The 26625-nt window shown below is 31.3% G+C and overlaps 2 protein-coding genes and 1 long non-coding RNA gene across 3 annotated transcripts in view; 2 read left to right on the top strand and 1 right to left on the bottom strand.

Moving 5' to 3' along the window:
• LOC143055208 (semaphorin-5A-like) overlaps positions 1-1064 on the top strand; it is a 44205-nt gene extending 43141 nt beyond the window's left edge. Inside the window, exon 17 of the mRNA XM_076228344.1 lies at positions 272-1064. Within this exon, the coding sequence (XP_076084459.1) occupies positions 272-440 (169 nt within the window). The 3' untranslated portion in view covers positions 441-1064. The remainder of the gene's footprint in view (positions 1-271) is intronic.
• Positions 1065-2115: 1051 nt separating this feature from the next.
• On the bottom strand, positions 2116-4234 carry LOC143055324 (uncharacterized). Its single transcript, XR_012971989.1, has 2 exons — positions 3618-4234; positions 2116-2521 (listed from the first exon to the last, which is right to left on the bottom strand). It is a non-coding gene; the product is annotated as an uncharacterized LOC143055324 (long non-coding RNA).
• A 7847-nt stretch (positions 4235-12081) lies between these two features.
• On the top strand, positions 12082-23327 carry LOC143055207 (coadhesin-like). Its single transcript, XM_076228343.1, has 9 exons — positions 12082-12145; positions 13009-13132; positions 13554-13729; positions 14388-14558; positions 15761-15931; positions 16290-16463; positions 17242-17367; positions 19449-19470; positions 21586-23327. Exons 1-9 carry the CDS (start codon positions 12082-12084, stop codon positions 21728-21730), a joined length of 1173 nt encoding a protein of 390 aa, XP_076084458.1. The 3' UTR covers positions 21731-23327.
• Positions 23328-26625: the final 3298 nt, after the last annotated feature.

Below are 26625 nucleotides of genomic sequence, written 5' to 3'. Positions count from 1 at the left end.
TTTCGTATAATTAAAAAAAATTATAATAGTTGTTAGTGCCATTCAACAGGGGTCGTTTGTGGACTTGGGAAGTCCTTTACTCTCCCTTTTAAACTGTAAAAGGGGAAACCAATTTGTTTAAAGTATACAATTGAATGAATAAATTCGAATAATTATCATGTTGTGTTTCTTTTGTTTTTTCTTCTTAATCACATAATGCTACCTGAACATCTGAATATATTAAAATGTATGTCACATTCTTTAAATCTTTTATATTATTTTCTTTTTATAGGGAAGAGTTGTACATATACCAAGAATCAGATGACCAGCCAACACAGGCATTCAACAATTCTGCCTACATTCAGGACTACAATTCCAAGGATGTTGCTAAAACAGGAGAGGATGTTAGTCCATGTGATATTTATGAAAATTATGAAGAAAACTGTTATGAAAATTTTTAAGATGAAAAATGTTTATCATTCTCCGTAAGGAGTCTGTTTGATTGAGACAATGACGTGTACAGTTTGAAATCGGTTAGAGGTCAAATTTTTGTAAATATAGAAATATAAACAATGCGACTTCCCAAAAAATATACCTTTTACAACTTAATCGGTGCTACTTTAAGTATGAAGATTGGTAAAAAAATCTTTCCTAGAATGGAAAGTTTATATCACTACTTTTTTTTTCAAAGGTCAATATATATGGATTTGCAAAATATTTTCAACATTTATATGACTCGAACATCTGAGAGTTTAAATGAAATTGACTTTGAAATTAAATCTGACTACCCCTCCCTCTCTTCTGAGTTTTCAATTTCAATTTGGCTGGTATCCATGTGTATTTTTACGGGTAAAATTCTCTAGTTTTGACTCTACGAGATGAAGCATAACGTTGATATTTAAGGACCGGTATATCAGCAATAACAATATCTATGCATATCAAATTTCTCCCCTAAGGAGCTGTATTGTGAAACGTGAAACGTATAAACTGGATGACACCTTGTCTTGTATTTAAATTTTGAGACAGTTTAGTTTCATGTGTATTACTTTATTAAACTGTACTTATAGTTAGGTAGTTAATCAATGAAGTCATCTGTGTTACGTTACTTGCTCATAATACATTCGATATTAATCATTCCGTAAAAAGAGAGACAACTCAATTTGACAATGTTAAATTAGTCTAAAGTTCTATATATAAATGTAATGTGATTTGTCATTCATATCAACTTTGACAAATTATGTAAATGAACATTTTAATTTATGGTGTAAAAATCAAGGAGGGTTATCAGAAGGTTATACATCTTAATTGAAAACTGTTAATGATATACTTTTTCATATTATATGTATAGAACTATATGTATATAGTGATTTTAATATCTCTTGCGGAACTTTTTACACTTTTAGAAAATTATCTTTTAACTATACTGTCGATTGTAAACAATTTCAAAATTATTAGGAATCACAATGTAGAATATTGCAATGCTTGAGTTGAATATTTGTTACATACTTTTATTGGTCTTGTTGATACAATGTATGAGCACCGCTGCTTATAAATAAGGCATGTATGCAGAAACTGTATATAGCGTTCATGCTTTATTTTGTTTTCGTTGAGCTCACTCTGAACATTAGCTATAAGCTATTTTTGTTGCCTTATTTTTATATTGTGAATTGCTGAAAATGCATGTTTATATAAAACAGCAAAATTATATATATTATTTGCAAATTGGTATAGAATAGACATAAATAGTGTGAATTTTAGATATGCATGATACATTATCAATTTGAAAGAATTAGTTTTTTTTAGCGTATTTCAAAACACCAAGACGTGTTCACCAAGAATACATGTAGTACATTGCTATTGCAGTATTTGCCTTCTTATGTTTTTGTGCTTGCGCAAACGGAGTGTATTTGGTGTACGTGAAAACGTGTATTGTGTTACAAATAACATGCATGATATATCTAAAATTTCTTGAACATAGAATTTTTATTAATGTTTTGAATCATATATTTTCCAAAACAACCATGTGTTGCTGTATGAAAAGCAAGAGAGCAGTTTGACTTTATATTATACCTATCTTATTTTTTAATGTAGAAGTGTTTTGCACTGATATGTTACACCAGTATTTAATGTTAAGGGACATTTTGGTACCAGCAAACGTGTTAACCCCTTTGAATTCCATACGTGCGTCTCCAAAGTGAGGAACCAGTATTTCAGTGGATGTCCCGAGTTGTTGCATATCATATTTTGGTATTCGCTTATTGTTTTGTACATACAATTGGTTGTAAGTTTGCTGGTTTGAATGGTTTTACATTTTTTTTCCGGAGATTTTTATAACGTACTATTTGGTATTGGGTTTGATAATTGTTGAAGGCAAAACAAAGAACTATAGATATTGACTTCTATGTGATTTGGTATTTGGTGGAGAGCTGTCTGATTAGGACTCTTCTTCCTACTTTTATATTCTTCGTTTTAAAATAAATAGAGAAGCATAAGTCCTTGGCATACTACCGCTCGGCATTTCAATGAATTGGTTTGACAGTTACTTCGTAAAAAAGAATGGCCAACGTAGATACAAGTATCTTGTCTTAGGGAGGGATAAATCCTACTTTGTAAAGGATCACTCTGATTCGAACAAAAAATTCTCTGAAACTGATATTATCAAGATGCTTGATTTCTTGATTGACAACATATTTGTTACGTTCGAATGACGTGTTTTTCAACAGACTGTCGTCATTCCAATGGGAACAAACTGTGCCCCTCTACTTCCCGACTTGTTTCTTTATTATTATGAGGCTGACTTCTTGCAGGAACTTCTTAGGAAGAAAGATAAGAAGTTAGCAATATCCTTTAACTCTACTTTTTGCTACATAGATGATGTTCTTTCACTAAATAATTCAAAATTTGGTGACTATGTGGAACGCATCTATCCAATCGAGCTAGAGATAAAGGATTCTACAGATACAGTTAAGTCGGCCTCATATCTTGACTTAAATCTAGAAATTGACAATGAGGGTCGGTTGAAAACAAAACTTTACGACAAAAGAGATGATTTCAGCTTTCCAATTGTGAACTTTCCATTTCTAAGTAGCAACATTCCAGCAGCACCTGCATACGGGGTATATATCTCCCAACTGATACGATATTCCCGTGCTTGCATTTCCTATCATGATTTTCTTGATAGAGGGTTGCTGCTCACAAGGAAGCTATTAAACCAAGAGTTCCAAATGGTGAAGTTGAAATCATCCCTTCGTAAATTTTACGGACGCCATCACGAATTGGTTGACCGTTATGGAATAACCATTTCACAAATGATATCGGATATGATCCTTACGTCGTAACTACAATCCCCTTCCCTTTCATAAATGTGACCTACCGAATTAGACTATTTACCGGATTTGTTATCACATAAGCAACACGACGGGTGCCACATGTGGAGCAGGATCTGCTTACCCTTCCGGAGCACCTGAGATCACCCCTAGTTTTTTGGTGGGGTTCGTGTTGTTTATGCTTTAGTTTTCTATGTTGTGTCGTATGTGCTCTTGTTTGTTTGTCTTTTTCATTTTTAGCCCTGGCGTTGTCAGTTTGTTTTAGATTTATGAGTTTGACTGTCCCTTTGGTATCTTTCGTCCCTCTTTTACTGATAAAGGTTATTTCATAAAAAGCAATTCCAAATGAGCAAAATATAATATTTGATATTCTCCAAATATCTCCAATAAATACTTGATTCTGTTGTGTTTGAGGTGTATATTTTCACCAACTTATAATTTTTTCCTAAAATAGTAACTCCATCTAGACCGTTTTGAAAAGACAGAACATTAAGTAAACACATTCTGTTTGAGTTTTTCAGTTAATTTTTAAAACATCTTACGGTTTTGATTGCAATTATTTAAATCCTGTCAAAGTTATGTTCACATTGTTTGGTAATTCAACTGTTCCTGTAAAGATAAAAAAACCAAACATTAATTGTATGAAAAAGAAAGTGAACAATTTTGGATTTCCAGCAGGCAAAATAATTATACATTTATTATTTGATAACAAGAAATAATGTCCTTTGAGTATAACTTTAAAACAAAATGGTGAGATGAACATGATTTTTGTTAGATAACCATGTATTTATAAGTGGTCCTCTATGATTTTATTTGTCGAAGTATTTTATGACATGATTAATGTCATTCAATGTAGTGTTTTTTTTAATATTTATGTTAAATATGGTACGTACAGGTACATAGTCAATGATTGAAAGCTTGAATAAACTCCGCTCATACTAGTGTACATCTTACAATTCATAAAATAATGAGAAAAGAAACAGGGAATGTGTCAGAGAGACAACAATATGACCAAAGAGCAAGCAACAGCCCAAACCAATAATCAGGGGTTGAGTTCATAAACTTTTCCCAGTGTTTGGAGCGCAAAAATCATACTCGAAACATGAAATCAAACATGTTGATTGATTGATTTTAGAGTATGAGTCGTACAAAAAAAATGACTAGAAAGATGTATGACTTCAAGGCCAGGTCTTCAACACTGTGAGAACATTATGCATGCTGAAGCCAGCTTAAGCTGGCCCTTACCAAATGTACTAGTTCAGGGGAAATAGATGTCAACTTTAACTACGTTACATAATAATGTAAAAATAATTTACAAAACTAACAAAGGTCAGCGGCTCCCGACTTGCGACAGGTGCAAAAATGCAGCGGGGATAAACATATTTTCCTTTGTAAGATAAATAAACACAAAGTAACTCGTACAGTCAAACTCAATTTATAAAGAAGTATGATTTCGATGTCAAAATAGTTAACAGAAAAAACTAAGCAAGTGACAATGGTACATGTACATGAACTACTAACAGTTACGGACATGCCAGCTACAGACTTTAACTGATATACTTAATAACTGAAAGACTTATGACATTAGCATAAAATACAAGCACAATTCCTCATGATATGGTTTAAGTTTAAAATTTACGAGGAGAACATAACCCGTGTCAGGCCAACAACTGCACGCTTGAGGACGAACCTTTGACAAGTAGTTCATATTAGTAGGAATAAAGTATTATGTTGAATATGATACTTTATTTCTAGAAACAATAGTCGAGAAATTAACTAATGTTACGAAAGTATTTATCATTATGAATGATCAGTTATGAACATGAGGAAGGCTGAACCAAACTGACAACGCCATGGCACATAATTAAACTTCATCAAAAAGATAACAAAAGGTCTTCACAATCACAAACAAAATTACGCATAAAGTTGATGCAGTCCTTGACTATACGACAGTAAATTTGGAGCAGACTCGTTGACTGTTTTTCGTGTTAACTTTAATGATTTTTAATCAAAACTTCGTACTTCGTAGACCAGATCAAGGTATACTATTTTATGACTGATTCGAATATAGGTAGGATATGTATAAAAATAGTATCAACGATATCTTGTCTGGAATAACACTTCTGTCAATATGTTCGTTTATGAACATTTGCGACAGCACTAACTCTTTACAATGCTTAAATGTTTTGCTAATCACGACTAAATAAAAACATATTTTTTGTTGATAGCAATACGGGTTTGTTGAAATCTTTAAAACAAATGACTTACATCTTGTTTTCTTTGAAGTAGGTGCTCGTGTATCTCTTTTCTGGATCATTTAACACTGATTTATATAATTAAGACGTACTTAAATGAATAAATTAAATGTAGTTTGATACGAAAAGAGAAATATAAAAAAACCATCTAGCTACATTTATAAAAATAAATGGCCTGCAAAAATGTAAAATTAATAATCGCGTTTTACAGTAATTGAACATCTATAAATATACAAATAATGGTACTTATAAATTGTTTAGTGACTTGGTTATTTCACTTAACACAACGGAAAGTGATCTCTATCTTCTTACAAATACAATAAATTTCACTCCAAATCCAGTTCACAAGGAAGTAGACAATAAAATATTCATTAGTCTTGTATTACTTTAATTTTAGTTTCTTGTGTACAATTTGGACATTAGTATGGCGTTCATTATCACTGAACTAGTAGATATTTGTTTAGGGCCAGCTGAAGGACGTCTCCGGGTGCGGGAATTTCTCGCTACATTGAAGACCTGTTGGTCACCGTCTGCTGTTGTTTTTTCTATGGTCGGGTTGTTGTTTCTTTGACACATTCCCCATTTCCATTTTCAATTTCATTGATAATGGGAATGTATCTAGAAATATAATATTAACTAATTTTACAATTATCAAAAGTAAGATAAATTACACAGTGAAACGTTACATATATATGCATCAACTTATTGAAAAACAAAACAATAAAAACACATATATATATATATATATATATATAGAAAAAGACCAAACAAACCTACTTGAATACAAAGAAAAGACGGCCCCAACAAATAAAATCCCGTTTGTTGTTAGCTTTCATCCTGACCTGACAAATCTTTCATCAATTGTCCACAAACATTGGCGTCTTATTGAAAATGATCCTTCCTTAAAAGAGATTTTCCCATCACCTCCCGTTATGGCTTACCACAGACCCAAAAACCTCAAAGATATTCTAGTAACATCCAAAGTATCTAAACAGGAGATATCAACAATCGGAGGTTATACACCATGCGGAAGGAGCAATTGTAAGTGCTGCAGAGTCGCCACTATCGAAACCCAATTCGTCAGCACAGTCACAAAGAAAAAATACAACATATTCATAACATCAAATTGCAAAACGCAAAATTGCATTTATGTTCTAACGTGTGGAACTTGCAAAATACAATATGTTGGTGAAACAGAAACACCATTTAACATCCGACTAAATAACCATCGGTCATTTTATACAAAAGAAAGGAACTGCCCAATTACAAGACACCTTTTAAGAGCAGGACATGATTTTGAAAACGTCACATTTCAAATCATTGAGAAAAATCAAAATTGGGATACACAAGGAAAACAAAAAAGAGAGAGATTTTGGATGCACCAGTTACGAACTCTTGAACCTGATGGACTCAATGAGAGAGACGAAAAAAGATTTAAAAACAAATCAAAACCATAATTATCTTGAAATCATACAAATTAATTTATAGAAATTCATACAATTAATCGAACATCTATAAATGTGTTAAACTTTTATTGCAAGTTCATGTAGTTGTAGCTACAAACATATTTTATGCAACATCAATCAATATGTTACACTTTTCCTCAACTCTCTGCTGGTGGACTATCAGTCCCCGAGGGTATCATCAGCTCAGTAGTCAGTGCTTCGGTACTGACATGATTAAACAAACTTTACTAAAATTGTCCGTTTATAAATTTTGAAATTATTATGAAACTAAGGTTTCAACTCCCTCAGGCAAAGTTGGCTTTAGATGAATTTGGCTATTTATTTTAGGTATTTTTAACTTATAGCTCTTCAACGATTTTCGGTACTTATACATCTTCGGATTTCAAATGTTTGGCTTTGAGCGTTCCTGATGAAGGTAAATCCAGAAAAGCGCTTCGGACGCAATAAATTATTAAACGTGTTGTTTTATATTTTTACATCACTGGGTCGATACCTCTGCTGGTGGACTATCAGTCCCCGAGGGTATCATCAGCTCAGTAGTCAGTGCTTCGGTACTGACATGATTAAACAAACTTTACTAAAATTGTCCGTTTATAAATTTTGAAATTATTATGAAACTAAGGTTTCAACTCCCTCAGGCAAAGTTGGCTTTAGATGAATTTGGCTATTTATTTTAGGTATTTTTAACTTATAGCTCTTCAACGATTTTCGGTACTTATACATCTTCGGATTTCAAATGTTTGGCTTTGAGCGTTCCTGATGAAGGTAAATCCAGAAAAGCGCTTCGGACGCAATAAATTATTAAACGTGTTGTTTTATATTTTTGTATAGATTAAGCTACAAAAATATTTTTTTGTCATGCATCCGATTTCACCTTGAGAGATGCACACGCCTGATGAAGCTAATTTGTTTAGCGAAATATTGCGTATTTCTATTTAACATCTAATAGAACTTTTTAATGTATTAATTAGTGTGTTTAAGTTATATTCTTAGACATATATATGAAAGACGTGTATTTAACATGTATTAGGTCCTCGTACAGTCGTATTGAGCCTAGAAACAATACAGCTTACCTCCATCAAATACAAATGTACTGGAATTTTGCAAATATAATTCCGAATTTTACCTAAAGGAACTAAATCTAAATAGATTTTTTAACAATTTTAAACTGTCCTTTCCTAGATTTTGATGTTTTGGTTAAGCACGGGAAACGCCACAACAATTAACGACAAAAAGACGATGTATCGTTAACTATTGCTATTTTTCATGTTTTAGATGGTGATGCTGCTTTTTGCGTAATCATACGCCTATTGTCTTTCGTGACGTTTAAGATTTTTAAAATGTTGGATATTTACTGATTAATAAAATAGTCTTAGATGCACGTTTTTTTGTTTGATGAGTCGGCATTGACTTTCACCTAGTGTTTGTAACTCAGCTCTTAAAGTTATCTATATTTTGTTGGTTGGATGTACAAGTACCACTCTATGTTTTTTTTCTAGATGTAATGCTATTTGTATCTATCTGATGAGTTAAGCCTCTTCTATTAATTTTTTTTAGTTCGTTAGTATGTTGTACTGTTACACCACTGTCCAAGGTTAGGTGGAGGGTTAGAATTCTGCTAATTTATTTAACCCCTCTATATTCTGTATGTATGATTATAGTTATTGAAGGTACCAGGATTATAATTTAGTACGCCAGACGCGCGTTTCGTCTACATAAGACTCATCAGTGACGCTCATATCAAAATATTTATAAAGCCAAACAAGTACAAAGTTTAAGAGCATTGAAGATCACAAAAAGATGTGCCAAATACGGCTAAGGTAATCTATGCCTGGGATAAGAAAATCCTTAGTTTTTCAAAAATTTCACGGTTTTGTATAAAGGAATTTATAAAAATGACCAAATAATTGATATTCATGTCCACACCGAAATGTTGACTACTGTCCAAAGTCAGGAGACTGTTTTTCAGTGGTTATCGTTTGTTGATGTGTTAATAATTAAATATCTTTATTTTTTGGTACATTCATTAGACCATTATTCTTGCGTTTGAAAAGCTTAACATTTGTTTTTTCTGGGTCTTGTATAGATGACTATGTATTATGGGTTCAACTTCCTGTTGAAGACCTTACGCTTGTTAATTTTAGTATCATTTGATCTCTTGTGAGGAGTTGTCGCTTTTACAATGATACCACATCTTTTGTATACTGAATATAGATATCCTGAGGTAGTTTGGTTATTTCTACCATTTCTAGATTTAGACATGATGTAAGTATGCTGAAATTACTGCAATGAATTAATCTCATTTCGTCAATAATCGAGCAGTTCTGATTTAGAGAAAGATTAAAATAGTGTAAAATTTCTCCCAAATACTCAAGTAATTACCAACTATACATTTCCTTTTTTTAATTGACACTTGATAGATGTTGAAGTACCATTAAAAGTGTATATTTGGAATAAGAAATTAAAGGACTATCATATACATCTTTTCTTTTTTTTGTTTATATGTTAATTGACATATTTGATAAGGAAGTGAACGACGACGGCTGCTTAACAAAAATAGTAAGTAAAAGAAGGACAAAAGAGACATTAAAAGTTATACATCGAAATCAAACGGACAACGCAATGGCCAAAAAAAATGACAAACAGACAAATAACAGTACACAAGACACAACATTGAAAACTAAAGACCAAGCAACACGAAACCCAACAAAACTGGGGGTGATAACAGGTGCTCCGGAAGGGTAAGTACGGCAGTTTTGCTTTCATACTTTAACATGTATCACAAAAGGTAAAATTAACAAAAACATGTCGCGACCCAAAACACTCAAGTGTAGGCTCTTATAATAGTAAATAATGTGATACGTCACAACTTACGTTGATGAAGTTTTTTCCTCTTTAAGATGCAGAGAAACATAACACCTCTCAGATGTAACAATTTATGAAATTTGGAAAACGTGTATGAAGTGTAGACTAGTCAATTATTTTTTATTTTTATTATTTATAGAAATGAAAAAGATTCCGAAATTGCATGTGATGTTTTTTTTTTAAATGTTGAAGGATCTGCCTCTGATTCAGGTACCTCACAACTTTGCAGTTGATAACAAGTACTCTAAACATATTTGGTAAATAAGTAATTTAATATAGAAAATATTTAAAACTTTATGTTTTGGGTAAAATATTAATAAACACAAAAATAAACAATACAATTATTCGTAGAATAAATTAAGCTCTTTAACCCCTGAATTCTTATTAACAAATATACTTTGTGTAGTATATAGCAAGCTCTAACGCAGATTTAAGCAGTATATTGGCATTACTAAATTGTAATGCCAAATGAAGATTAGCATTGACTTATTGATAAGTGTAAGGTTATAATAAAGTCGGTAATCAGTAGAACAACGGCTTATGCAAACTTTATAAGATGGAATGATTTAAACTCAAACATATATGTTGACAGGATAGCAACCCTTTATATATTTTGATATGAGAGTCACTGATGTGTCTTATGTAGTCGAAACGCGCGTCTATTGTACTTAATTATAATCCCGGTACCTTTGATAACTAATTAAGCAGTTTAAATATATGAGAAAAACAACTGGCTAAAAACGTTTTTTTTTAACTTCATTGTACTTAAACAAAATGATTTATTCTGTTTCATTACTATTATTCTTTAAACAGAAAAAAAGGAAAGATAGAAAAATTCTACATTGTAGAAAACAGATATCCTTTAAATGTTTTGTGACATTTTAATTTTGCCATATTTCATATTAATGATATCAAAGATTATAAGACAAGATGCACTCTGTCTTTTCTTTACCAATTCACAAACGTGAGAATCCTATTGGTGTTGTGTTGCTCTCATTCATTTGATTGGAACAATAATTACTTTCTTATAAATCTTGATAACATATAGTGAATTGGAATTTCCCATTCTAAATTGATACTTGAAGTAATCAAATTTTACAAAAGTTTTTCTTAATCATGAAGTTTATTTTGTCTATTTTAGGATAACAATTATTGATTTCCTTTTCATGGAATACAGTTAAATCAAAATCATCTACACGGAAGATGATATTAAAATATTGCTGCCATCGCGAAAGTAAGTATACTTTAATTTTGTACGTTACGTTACACAATAATAATATCTGCAAACATAAGAAATAATTAATCAAAACGAAATTTTAAGTGTCTAGTGCAATGCAACTTGTATCAAATACAATAGACAAGAATAATCGAAAATACAATAGACAAGAATAATCGAAAAGGATCAAGGAAATAACACAATTACGCAAACACATGAATACTTTATTAATCTGTAAAAGAGAAGCGAAACAACAGATTAAGTTATAGTCAACAAATAAAGGGAACGCTTGTTTCTTACTTCGGTTTGGATTGAATATTAAATAATTGTGTTGATTCACACGATACAAAATTGTATTAATTGTATTCAGAATCGTTTCTGCGATGGGTACATTTTTGATATTCATGTAACGTTATGTTCAAAGCAGTGTGTTTACCTCTAATGTTTTTTTTAATGCAAACATGAATAGTGTGTTTAAATTTCAAAAAAAATAATCCACAAGAAAGGTAAAAGTATACAATGTATTCACTAACAAAAAAAAAAAAAGAATAAGACTTGTATTTGATATAATGTACGATAATGATTCAGATGAATACATATTTGACTAACTTTGTTACTTTCAAGACAGATACAAAAACAAATTTGCTATAACAAATCAAACATATCTTGGTTTATTTTATAAGGCGGACTTTTTGAAATTTATTCACACGGGACGTTTCAAGTCCAGTATTTGAAAGTCAACGATGTATACAAAACCAAACAATTATGACTAATAATGATATATATATGGCACTGACGTTTTTTTATTGTAACGTTTAAATATCATTCTTTTATTTGTCTTTATGAATGGTATTTTATTGGTTAGTCTGGTTTTGGTGATATTCGTTATATGTGACTCTGTACTTATGTATCCCGCAGTGTTTTACTAATAAAGCTTCACGTATAACTATAATACTGTAATGAATTTCAGAAAAATGATATTACTGATTGTCGTTGCTGTCTTTTTCGATGTACTTGTTATTGAAGCACTAAGCAATGGTGAGTTTTATAATTTATCTCGTATCAGTTGTATACGTATGAGCTATCATTCGAATGTCTTGTAATATGAATAGACATTGGTTGGGACTACATGTACTATGTAAATACAGAAACTTGCTGTTTAATCGTAGCCTGAATCCTATTAATCATAATACCTGATATGATTTAATTTTTTTACATTTAAACAAACGTTACAACGACAAAAGTAACACATTATTTTTGAGATTTTATTTTAAAGAAATAATACCTTTATGTATGTCAATAAGATAAATCAAGCATGTTTCTGTAAATTTCAGGTCCCTTGTAGGAATCAAAGTGCTTTAACAAATTGTAATTTGTCAGACCGTTGATGCATATAAACGTATAATTTAAAACTAGGTGGTACTTGAATAAGGGTTCATATATTTCAATAATAAGTTTTAGCTTATCACTAGTGATAAGTGCATTGTTGTGTTAGGGATACATTGTTTAACATGTATAAGAGATGTCGTCATGTGATTATATAACTGTAAAAATATACAAATGAAACGTTTCTTCAAACTCGGAAATAATGTGCGATTTCAAAATGCGTGTTAAGATAAATTTGCAGTAGATGGACAAATATGATGAAATAAACTTATTTGATCTTTGAAAACAGTACGGAATTTTCTCCGTGCCCGTTAATTTTCAAAATAATCTTATCGTTATGTAATCCAACCAGTGAGACACATACTTTTGAAAAGCAGGTCATATCACATTAACAATAACAAAAAATAACAACGTTTCTTGACCTACATTAAGCATTGAACCACATCGATAATAGGTAACTTGCGAACGAAAACCAAAACTTTACAACATTTAAAAAACATAATTCATACTTTTAGGTGATGTAAGATTGACAGATTCTTACAGGCTTGAAATTTACTACAATTATGAATGGGGTACAGTCTGTGATGATAAATTTGACGACAACGCCGCAACGGTAGCATGCAAACAACTTGGTTTCAGGTATATACAAATGTTTTACTAGACATGGACCGAACTGAACCAACATATAGTTAGATGTATAATATACAACGTTCATACTGTTGAACCCATTCAAAAGGAAAATATCAAGATGTTTATTAACCTGTATTGAGTTAAAATTTTCAGATAGATAGTTCTGTCTTCTTAATAAACAATACAGAGAGTAAATAATTCTAATAAACTTTGCTTCAAGGCATAGCATAATACTTATGTGACGGTTGTATTGTCTTGAATAAACACGTTAAGTACATTTTACTATATAATTATACTTATAGCAGAAATTCATTTTGATCGATTGTTATACTTATCTATTTTTCGATTCAAATTGTAAATGTAAAAGTTATGTCGATGTAACGGAGAATGTATATGTATATGTATTGTTTTGTCTTTTTTTCTTCATTAGTAGTGGAGTTTCATTAGGAAACCTGGTGGAAGATGGATCTGGAACCATAATGCTTGACGATTTGGAGTGCACAGGAAGTGAAAGTAGACTGTACGGTTGTCCAAGTAAACCATGGAAAGAACATGACTGTACTCACCGTGAAGATGTAGGAGTTTTTTGCAACAACCTTTATCCAGGTATGAGAATTCTCCGTTACATTGACATGCATAAATGTGGAATTCGACTTTAGAATTTTCAAAATATCTGCCATTTCGGTTGACATTCACAATTCATTGCAATATCAATCCTATTTTTTGCCATTGCTTTCGGAAATAAATGAAACAAGTGATTTCCTAAAAGAGATGAACAATTTCCTATTTTGATAAAACTAGTAAAGCAAACGTTTGGTTCCTGTGTTTATCGTGAGTATTGGTTATTAAATACATAATGTCTATTTCAATAGTTCTAACATAAAAAATACGTTGGATATTTCTATTCAATACATAAATCTTGTGTCACCCTTAATATTGAAAAAAAATGACAAAAGCTTAAGTGAAATTTTACCTGAAAGTTCTTATCACAATATATAATACTTCACTTGTTTAAATTATCAGTTCAAAGTCCGGAAACCTGTAAATTGAATTATTGAACCCTTATACTATACAAATATTTTCCAAACAAATCTCGACAAAGGGATATAGTTTTAGATAATTTTGTTGTTATGATCTTCCATAATTTGAATTTCCGAATGAGTAGTAGTAATTGGTACTAATATATCCGATATAGACACTTTATTACTTTTTAGCAATGTCAAATAATATTTTTCAATCATTGTTTCTTTGATTCGTTTTTAAGTAAATGGTGGATGGTCAAGATGGGCACAATGGTCGACATGTACCAGAAGCTGTAATGGAGGTGTTCAGACTAGATCACACGAATGCAATAATCCATTGCCTAAATATAGAGGGTCATGCTGTCAAGGAAACACACTGGAGACAAGAACATGCAATAACACCCCTTGTCCAGGTACATAAGACCGAGTTCAGCACAAGTCGTATTTTACTGTTATCAACTTACTTTTATTCAATATGTATAGATAATACTTATTATTGCAAAATTTGTGAATTTTACATTGGATCTTAAAAAAAATGTGGATTTGTTATTCATGTTATTGCTGGTAGAAAATAAATTGAGTGACGAATTGGAACACTACACGAATATTCGTGGTTTTGATCAGTTGTTGTCTTATAATGACGTGCAGAACATTGAAACACTAAGGTGTTCATTTTCACTGTCTTCATCGTGTTTCATTAATGACTTAATTCATAACATGCTTAATTAAAATAAATGCTTTAGGAAATAAGCTGTTTCATTTATACTTAAAAAAATATCTCGATTGAGGAAAATGCAGAGGAAACATTTAAGTTGTTGCACACTTTAAATCAACATGATCAACGGTCTCACTTAACGAAAACATATAAGAAAATGCTTCAGACGTACTTTGAATTGTACAATTAATTATTATAAAATAAAAAATCAAGACCGAAATGAAATCCTATGAGAATTATAAAAACACTTGATTATCGCATACATCACCGGAAATCTGATTTTCATCGGACAAATTTTATTTATCATGAGAAGTAAAAGGTTGACAATTTAGATTAGTGAAAGATTAAATGCGTAAAATCCGGTGTGAAGTTGTTCAAACAAAATGTATATTTAGTTCATACGGCGTGGGTTTATAAAACCGTATTCATGTATTCAAACCTACATGGGCAAGTAGATATTTACAAATTTGGAATTGAACAACAAATGTTATATTTCGTTAGACACCAAGATTGCAGGCTACATTAATCCTCTTAAACCACGAAATTCGGTATCCCACGAATAAAAGTAACCTCACAGTATTATACTTACCTTGTGTATTGATGAACGTTGTCTGATGGACGTATGTAATCCTGACTATTAGTATGTAGGAATCAAATAGTTCCATACATCTTAAACCACAAGCATAAGCTCATTTACTTCTTGTTATTTTTAATACAAACAACAGTCTTATCAACTGTTAATATATTGGTTGTAAGTTATACAAGATCAAACAACATGATTTGGTTATCGTAAAGTAAACACATTTCATGATTACATGTTTGGTATGGAAAAACCTCTAGGTTTTTTTTTTTTTTTCTTTATCTAATATATCATGTATATGTTTCTATGATTTGTTTAAGTTAATGGTAGATGGTCCACATGGCAACAATGGACATCATGTAGCAGTAGCTGTGGGGTTGGATTTCGGACCAGAACACGCCAATGCAACAATCCTACACCTCAATCTGAAGGTGTATATTGTTATGGGTCTCCATCGCAAACAACAAAATGCTATACTGTTTCTTGTCCAGGTAAAACAACAAGGTGATACAAAACAAGCACTTGCAACATGCTGTACATGATATATTCATTGTGAAATACAAATTGTTTTATTCTCTATAATAAGTTAGATCATCAAATTTTGTATTCATTTATTTCACAATTTTCAAATGTTTAATGACGGAGTCTTTTGCAGCCATACAATTGGCATGGATTTTTCCCATTGGTATAGCCTCTAATAGGTTTCATCCGCTTTGTTTGAACTCGGAATGATCGTTGTTTCATTGGCAATCATACCACTCCTGCTAATTTATATAAGCTAAAATGTTATTCAAACTAACAATATGTTTGTATTTTGCTTACCAAATATATTTGTTAATTGATTTGCAGTTGTTGTTGGCGAATGGTCACCATGGATGACTTGGACAGATTGTAGCAAGCCTTGCAATGGCGGTTTAAAAGAAAGATCACGTAATTGCACCAGTCAGCCTCCGTTGAATGGTGGATTATATTGCGACGGAACTGATACAGACGTCAAACTTTGTAACACATTATCTTGTTCAGGTAAATATGAATTTAGCAATGTAATCTTTTATCAATCATAAAATGTATCTTTCTAAGATTCTGTATTTGGAGAGATATCTATTTTGGATTTTTTCCTGTTGCTTGTAAGAATCATACTTTTAAATTATGTTTTACTGTTTGGTCGTGTTTGTAGCTGCTGTTGCATTTCAAGCTGTTAGTACAAGACATGCCTTTCAGGATATTAGCTTGTCTTGTTTTCATTTGTTTGGGCCAAATATTCGGAATCTTCGGGTTTTATCCATGCAGTATAATAAAAATTAAGCTTGGCAACGCTTCTTCTTTCATTGTATTGTGATATATTTTTTATAAAACCTTTTTTTTAATTTTAATGTTTGTTTTAACTCAAACACAATTTTAAAGACCATTCTTTTTATTGCGTTAGAGTGTTCAGTTCTCTCGTTTATACTTTCAAATTATCAATTTTAAAACTAAATCATGTGATTTAAAAACACAGCATCCAACATAATGTTAAACCATTTTAATAACATATTTCAATGACTGTCATTGAAATAATCCACGGCAGCCATATATTTGCTATCATTTTTAGTTGGTCTTTAGCCAAATGGAATTTTTCCATATATGGCTTGCATGAATTATTTCGATTCTAAAAATATACGATATACACTGTTCATGTGTCTTCACGCTGTTGTTTAAAAGAGGTAGCAGGACTAGACGTCATGTTAGAATAATTCATAACTTTCTATTAATAAAAATTAAAATAATGTACAATGATTGAGTTATTGTTATTTCTCATTAGGTATAGAGACACGCTTGGAGTTTGCTGCCATTGTTTCTGGGGTATCTGTTGGAAGCATACTGGTATCGGTAGCGTTCGTGTTGATCTACACACATATGTGTGCTCGAAAGGAAACACCAAAAGAAGGTACATTTGTAGTGTATTACTCAATTCAGTAATTTTAAGCCCCTTTTCTGCATGGTTTGTATACAGTCTGATAAGTAATGAATATGAACATCGTTTAGGAAAAAACTGCACTCATCATGATATATTTTAGAATCCCAATTATAAGTAAAATGTTTATTTTATTAATTAGGTCTTTCCACTTTTCTGTGGAAAGACCTATTGTATTTCTTCTGATTATTATTATTTTTTTTTTTTTTTCTTCCGCCTAATTTTGATATTGCGACAAATGTTTGTTTCGCAATATGTCGCTTAGATATTTCTCATATTGTATCGTACAGTTTATGCGCTTTTACATTTAACCCTGCTAAGCCGAACACTTTTCTTTGTAAGAGTTATCTCCCTATTCACTGTTTATCATCAGAGTGCATCTCCTTTGTAACAAAAAAAGATAGCGACGAAATTCTTTTTACAAATTGTTCGTTACATCCTAAGGAAAATTTGGCTTATTTGGATCGAAGCGATTCGATGAAATTTTATAGGAGTTATCTACCTTTACAAAATTATTTTCTCAATATGTGTTATTAACTAATAAACCGTCAACCGTATAACCCTGGAATGTATTTATTTGAGATCCCTAGGCCCTTTATTAGAAAATGGGGTCAAGGTCAAAGGTCAAGGTCAAGTTCTAAATTCGGAATTTTCCATGTTTTTGCATTTTCTCCAACCCTTGAAAAGGTACATATTAAAGAACAGGTGCAAAATGATTGCTATATAGTTATGAAGATATGTTACATTTGGTCTGATACAATTAAATAGCATCTAATAGGAGTTAGTGCCCCTGAAATGTCTTGATATGAGGTTATTTGATTATAACTTCAACTAAGTGCATTTTAATGGCATTTGACCTTGTGCAAAAGGTTGGATGACAAATGACCTTGAAAAATGACTACCGGAAGTGACCTTGAGAAAACCGGAAGTAACCTTTTTTTGCAAATTTTTCGTATAAAAGTACTCAGAATCCATATATTTTGTCATATAGATACATAAACTGATTACTGAAGACTAAAAATGACTTCCAACAAACCGGAAGTGACCATGTATCTCCCATTCTAAATACAAAAGTATATAGAAACTATATATTTTTGGAATCAGTGTGAAAGAAGCTATCATATTAGATATCACTTAAAAATATGATTAAACCATTATTTATCGTATCAGTATGAACAACTATCTTCTTATCAAAATTTCTTTGATATGGAAAGACCTTCAATTGTTCTCTGAACAATTGGTTTTTAATTATACATTATAGTTGTTATTTTGTTTTATTATAAAGTTTTTGTTAAATTATCGAATAATTTAAGCATGCGAAACAAATATGCCCCATGCTGACGTCATCATAGGAATTGAGCGACAAGTTGTGTCATTTGGTTTAAAATAAGGTAAATTTTAATAAAATAAAAGGTCAGGAATTTTGTATTTAATATCGTCAGACACACATGAAATTATGATACCAACGTTGTAAAGCTAGTATCAATAAGACTTATTTGTAAATGTCCCTATACCTATAAGGTGAGACTCAAACGATGTCAGCACTGTCAGAATAATTGTGAAAGTATAACAGAAAAAAAACGAAATAAAATATGTTGAGGTCGATAGAGGAACAAATAATGATCGTTTTGCTTTTGACCTGAAAAACCAGATGTTTGTCTAGGCGAAATGTTACATTTAGTTATTGATTATAATTCAAATATCTTTGATTTTATTACTGTTTGTGGCAGCAAGCTTTTTTTAGCATACAACAGTCTACATTGCTTACTTGTAAGCTGCAGGTTGATTTATTTTACAAAAGGATGGTTCGTTCTGCGCTGAAGAAAATCTTCTATCAGATAAGATCAAGAAAGTTTAAGCATACTAATTACACACTCTTCTGCATGCCGACTATTGTAATGATTTAGCGGTAAAATATTTATATTGATTTATCCCGGTGTTTTAATTTTAGTAAACATATCAGTCAGCTTTTAAAATCAAATGATTTGTTGCAATTAAACTTGTGTTCTTATTAGTATATGTTTGTTTAAACATGTGATGTCTACGTGTTGCAGGTAAACCTATCAAAAACGATGGGTAAGTTATGTTTATATTACATAGAACTTATATTTTTTAGCCATAAGCTCAGTTTAAAAATTTTAATACGTTGGAATGACAATGGCATTTCTAAATGATATACTAAAATGTCTTATATCAGTTTGTTTGCTTAGGATAAATAGCTTCTGATAAGGTTAGGGTCTTTGAAATCATTATGAAATTGATTTGCATATTCAAAGTTTTAGAACTAAATTGTGTGTACTGTTGTTTGTCTTTTGGTCTATCTGTTCGCTGATGTTTCTCTCGGTTAATTGTCAATTTCTGATTTAAATGTCCCTTTTGGTATCTTTCGCCTCTTTGAAAAAAATCAATCACTTTTAAGACTTTTCGATTGCTGAATTTCATGAATGTTTAACAAAAGAGTTTAACTTTCGAGTTCGATGTATTTCCGTCAAACACTCTGGGTTAGTGAACGTCATTTGTGCGTTTAGGGGCATCGTCATTTCCATTCCAATGTTGAGCAAGTGGTTGGAAAACTATAATTCTATATTGTACGAATTATTCGGCAAATTGAATTCTCAAAATTAACAATCAAAACTGCTGTCATTAGGGAATTGTCATTAAGTACCTACAGAACATCTATTATATCTAGTTTATCCTGCACAATGACGATCAATAAGACGCTTGACGAACGTAAATAGTGCAGGGATACAGGCGATCCCCTCTATATGGTGAATGACGTCATAAAAGCGCGTATAAATGACGAGTTTTTTCTGGTGACGGATGAAGTCGAAAGTTGTCTATTCGCGTATAGTCCATTTAAATTTGTTCTTTATATGAACAGAAAGATGTGGTATGATTACCAATAAGACATCTCTTCATAAGAGACCAAATAACACACACAATATTAACTATTAGTCACCAAACGGATTCAACAATGACCAAAGTCCTTATGGTATAGAACCACTAATTCAAGCCCGGTCGGAAAGAACACACAAAAAAGTAAGACATATTCTTAACAAAATAGTTCCTACGCATAGCTGTATCATTGTCAATTGCGGGTATATTTGGTTAATTGTGGTATCAAATGAAAGCTTGGGGACTTGGGATCACTGTAGAACCCTTGTTGAAAGATTTATTTGAACTATAAAGAAGTAAATAAAAATTTTATATAAGGGCACATTTGACCTGTTGTTCAGATTAGAAGTTCCTGTTTTTGTACTATCAAACTTCAGGGAACCAGTATGCTCTAATATGCAGGTAAAGGTATGTTGATTTTTTCATCACAAGTCAGGATAAGGTACAGTTTACACATGATATAACTGCCACTTTATTTGAACTAAAGACAAAGAAGCCATTAATGCTAGAAATTGCAGAATTTAACATAGAAAGCAATGGCGCTATGGATTAGTGGTCTTATACCTTATCAATTTGTCAGCTATAAGAGACCCCGAAATGACTGATGCAAAACAATTCAATCGAGAAAACCAACGACCTGATTAAAGTACACATATATGAACGAAAACCAAATAATTATGTAAAAAAGCAACAAACGACAACTACAAAACTAGTCAATGTCCATTCTTGTAGTTGTTATTAATCTGTTCACATCAATATCATAATGACTTGTCTGAATAGCGAGTAATAAGTACTGAACCGACCACGAGAAAATTGTCTAAAATTTACTGCAGTTACCACAATGGATTAGTTGACCGAATTAGACTAAAAATATTGTTAACTAATAATAACATGTGTTTCAAACAACAATTTGCAGAAAATGTGCATGAATACTTGTTTTCAGTATTTAAATTATTCAACCATTTGATGTATTTAATATGCTAAAAATTGACTGGATTTTTTCCTTTTTTCTTAAATCTTATGAAAAACATAACGTCTTATGCATCATCTACTGCTGTACAGATTTCAATAATAAATGATAATGTTTAATCTTCTATCTTTGAAAATCTGTTAAATTGTGAATTGCCTACTCCTATTACACCCAAATTTGTTTGAATTAGATTTGTTCCATTTGTTATAATTTATATTTATAACAAAATGTTATGTTCTTTTCTTTTATTTCACATGTATAAATACTACATGTACTAGACTTCTTAGAAAGGCTGTTTTAATCTTTGATCATGATTTCCTTTTAAGGGACGAGGTTTACATTTATCAAGAATCAGATCAACAATCACAAGCATTTAGTAATGCCGCTTATAAGAAAAACAAGGATTTAAAGGATGCAACAAAAGATGAGGGAGATTCAGATCCGGATGATATTTATGACATTTGTAAATAAAACAATTATCAGACTTCATAGATATGAAAATTCGTAAACAAATACTATTTGTTTATTATCAAAAGGTATGACTAAATGTTCGCTGTATAACAGTACGTACAGCGTACGTGATTGTGGAAATTCATTTTCAATTCGCAGTTTAATCAAGTTAAAATCTGTCGATATTGGTCAGAGAACATTTCTTTTATTGTATTTAAAGGTTTTGCCTTTCTGTATTGTCCCTGTAGAAATGTATTAGTATAAACAAAGGTTTCTGATGTGTTTTTATACTATGATAAAAAAAAGAGGTAATTGTTGCAAATATAATAACTAAATTCAAATTATCAGAATATAATGAATTGTTGAAATTATGTCAAATAGTACCAAACAAGATACTTAGGTACATTGCATTTGTGTAATTTCATGTTTGTGTAAGGTCTAACTATTTACTTAAGTTATGCAAATCATTTGTCATATTGCTTTCGCTTATTATTGGTATATTTTGTATGATTGAAAAATATAGTTTGTTTTTGTTCTTTAAAATTCATCGAATCTAGGATTTTTTGGATTGTGATATGTAATTACCGATGTTTATTAATAATAACAGGTATATCACAGGTATAAACAGAGCTCTGAAAATGTAAAATATTTAATTTGTAGTTTTGTGTTTTATTAAATCGAAACAGTATTAGAATAATATATGTTAAGCTAGGTCAAGTAAGTGCAACTATGATATTCTATAAGATACCAGATTTTCAAACGGCTTGACAAGTTAACAATGATTTTTCATTAGTGTTTTCAACATTGAACTAAATATGTCTAGTAATATCTTAGTATTTTACCAAATGCAGCAAAGGTTATCTTTTCCCGGGATAAGAAAATCCTTAGTATTTCGAATAATTCAATTTATAACAAATGACCATATAATGTTATGCATGTCAACACCGAGGTCCTGACTACTGGGGTGGTAATACCCTCGAGGACTAAACGTCCACTAGTAGTGACATCGACCCAGTGGTGTAAATATTTATCGAAGGTACTATGTTTATAATTTAAATTTAAAATGTGTTGTAATATATATGTATATTTTATGTACCTGTATGAATATTCTATTGTGAAAATATATGTGATTGTATGTGGTGACTCTTTATTAAAATATTGAATCTGAATCTGAATTGGATACGCTAGACGCGCGTGTTGTCAACATAAGAGTCATCAATGACGCTCTGATAAAAATAGTAAGGACGCCAAGTAGAAAGTTGAAGATTGTTTATGAACATGATCATTTTACTTAAAATTTAGGACAATTCAGGCATCTTTAGAAAATCATCTCGAATATACTTTAATTTTTTTCAAATGCTATCTTGAATATACACACTGTATTCTTCTTTAAAAAACATCAGCCCAAGATCACACATTCAGGTAAATACGTGTGAATCGATCTTAAAACAGTCGATATAACTGAAGAAAGGGGACTTTTATTATGTGTAATAATGTTCTTGTTGTTATTGTTTATTGTTTATTTTGTTATGTGTTGTCACATACTATAAATATATACATTGAAGTGGTATGGTAATTGAAATTTGAATTGAATTGAATAAAGGTTACAAAAATTGAATCATCTTCAAATAGTGTAGTTGTACCACTATAGAAATACAAATAATGGGACTTAAATTAATTTTGTAAATCTTTTGTCATGTTCTTTCACAAACACAAACTGAATAATTTTCGTTGCCTCTTTTAAGGTCATACTTCCATTGGAATAAAATGCAGAAAAAAATGTATAACACAGAAAATATTAATCCTAAGATTTTAGATTTAAGAACAAAATACGTGACTGTGTCATTCCTATACGTGTCTTCAATAAGTACTATAAAGGATTTATGATGACAGGGAGATATGTTTTCAGTTCTATAAAATTTTAATTTTTCAAAGAAATACGTCTGATTCTATACTTGTCAAGTTAACCTTATAGATGTAACAACAAATACCCAATCGGTAATCGCTAATTGGAAAGTTTTGAAATACATCAACGGTTTGATAAAATGGAAGGCGATTGATAGAAATGAAACATGCATATCATACGTCGTTTATAAATCGATATCGTTATGGCAATAAACAAGACAAACTACAATGTAAACGACGCAAATGTTTTGGTTTTTCAACTCCTAACAGTTAACTTACACATTATAAACATTCCGCAAAAAGTAAAGTACCACTTTTTTAAAAAATCAGTTATTATTCCACGGAAATGAAATAACATTCAAATAGCAATTTTGCTTACATATACCATAAACAAACCATAAACAAACCATAAACTCAAGTTTGGTCACTTATGCAGGTTATGTGTTTTTAGATTCTGCTTTCCTAGAAAAATCTCAAATTACACAAATCAGAAATGGAATTTAAATTTCACTGTGATTTTATTTTTTTACTACACATAATCACCCAATATCATATAAATTCTCTACAAAGAATCTTTATGTTCGGCAAATTTTAGATCAATATTTGATTCAATAGCATGAGAAACCAATTCTCTTCTGGAATAGTTCCATACCAGGGCGTCAAATACTCTGTAAAAGCATCCTGCACTTTCGTTGAGGAAATTTATTCCATCTATCAACAGTTGTCCCTCTTTAATCGCCAAAACTTGCAATGGTCAATCTCTGCGATTACGATTTATGTCAATGGCATCTCAGACATGTTCGATAGGGTTAATGGCAATAGAAATGGAAGGCAAAAGTATAGTGTCAGTGGCTTTTTGCCCTTAGTACTCGGTTACATTTCTTGCCCTGTGTGGCCTCGGTTGTCGTCCATGTACAAGGGTCTTGACGCTAGTGGGTGATTATCAAAATGACAGACTACTATGTTTCTAACCACCAAATCTCTGAATATCTGTCCATTTATGTTACCCTGCAGAAAATGCATACCTAGCGTTAGCTCGACTAATAAGGAGTCTGCCATCACGACAGATAGTTACACGGGGTCTTCTGAATCTTTGGCTATTATTTACAGTTCCTGTGTCAACATGACTTCGTAAAATTCTGACAATGACAGTATGATTTATATTGGAATTGTTACGTTACCTATACTGCTAGTACTATTACCAGCATTTGACATGCAAATCGCTTGCAAACATTCAGCCCTAGATGACGTACGCCTTGTCATATTACACAATAACTTCTTGAATTTCAAATTTCACCTGTACGCGAGACAGTGGGAAGATGATTTAAAGGTATCGAAACACAGTATTTGTTAAAGTGCATATGACCTTGAATAAAACGATTTTTGACAGGTTTATCAGAGTTCAGTATTGTTAGTCGTAATGAATTTTCTTAGTGTATGTTAAAGGCAATTCATTTCACGAAGCATAAACATTTTGTTCGCAATTATAGTGAAAAAAGAAATTGCCCTAAAAACTAAATGGTTGTTTGAAAGATCTTATTACACATTTATTTGCCAGAACTCATATAAAGCCTGTTACTCTACTGAAAAAGGTTAGCATGACATGAATACTTACTTGAGGGTGTTTAAATGATTGGAGCTGTATATTGTCTTTTAGACAATGCTTGTGTATAGTACGTCAATAAAATGGACCGATAGGTTGTATGTATTTCTAATGACAACAATCACCTTTAATCATGGCGAACCCATTCCTGCACTGTTATGATTCACAGTGTATGGAAAAGCTCAGTTAATATCCATCTAAATACAATTCTACAATAACATGATTTCAGCGTTCTAATAACGAACTTTCCATTTTCAAATGTAAAATGGAAATCAGGCTTTGATACATTTTACGGACGCCTTCGCAAGTTGGTAAACCTAAATATATTTTTTCAAAGGATATGTCTTCCTATTACATTTAGAGGAAAGATAATTAAACATCCCCCTTATTTCTCTACCATATATAATAAACAAGGTTTTACAGTGTGGTCAAAAAAATGAATCCTTTTTTTTTTACATCAGAATTAAGTGACAAAAGATCTTTCCTTAATTTGAAATAAGCTTCAAAGATTTTTTTGTATAGTTCATTTTGAGCATAACTGAAAGAACTAGATAAGATTAAAAATAAACCTAGGTATTTGTATTTTGAAACACATTCCAGATTTATAATCTGAAACTTGAATATCTATTTTACATGTCTGCCTGCTTTGTTGAAAATCAGAACCTTTGTTTTGTTATTGTTCACATTGAGACAACAAAATTTATCAAGAATTCCCAGCTTTTCTCGTAGTTCTTCTGCTGATGTAGATAACAACTTTGAGCAAACCAGAGACAGCTCCTTTCCAATAGCTTCAACATTTATGTGGAAACATCTTCAATTGTTCTCTGAACAATTGATTTTTAATTTTATAAAGTTTTATTTTCACATGAAGTTGAATCGTCCCACATCTCACAAATTATCATCAATTATGTAAAGCTTATTTAGTTGACACACGATATCCCGGAAGCTTTGTTTGTATCTTCCTTTGATAAAACTATGGTCGACCTGATGCATTCATCAAAAAAGAAACATTTGTATACAAATTAATATTCGACCCAGTGGTGTAAATAGTTATCAAAAGTACCAGGATTATAATTTAGTACGCCAGACATGCGTTTCGTCTACATAAGACTCATCAGTGACGCTCATATCAAAATAGATATAAAGCCAAGCAAGTACAAAGTTGAAGAGCATTGAGGATCCGAAATTCCAAAAAAGTTGTGCCAAGTACGGCTAAAGTAATCTATTCCTGGGACAAGAAAATCCTTCGTTTTTCGAAAAATTCAAAGTTTTGTTAACAGGAAATTTATAGAAATGACCACATAATTGATATTCAATGCTCTTCAACTTTGTACTTGTTTGGCTTTATAACTATTTTGATATGAGCGTCACTGATGAGTCTTACGTAGACGAAACGCGCGTCTGGCGT

Source organism: Mytilus galloprovincialis, chromosome 12 (assembly GCF_965363235.1).
Source record: "Mytilus galloprovincialis chromosome 12, xbMytGall1.hap1.1, whole genome shotgun sequence".
NCBI classification, from domain to species: domain Eukaryota; kingdom Metazoa; phylum Mollusca; class Bivalvia; order Mytilida; family Mytilidae; genus Mytilus; species Mytilus galloprovincialis.
Note: the sequence above shows the minus strand (reverse complement) of the source record. Positions and strands in the feature narration are given on the sequence as shown.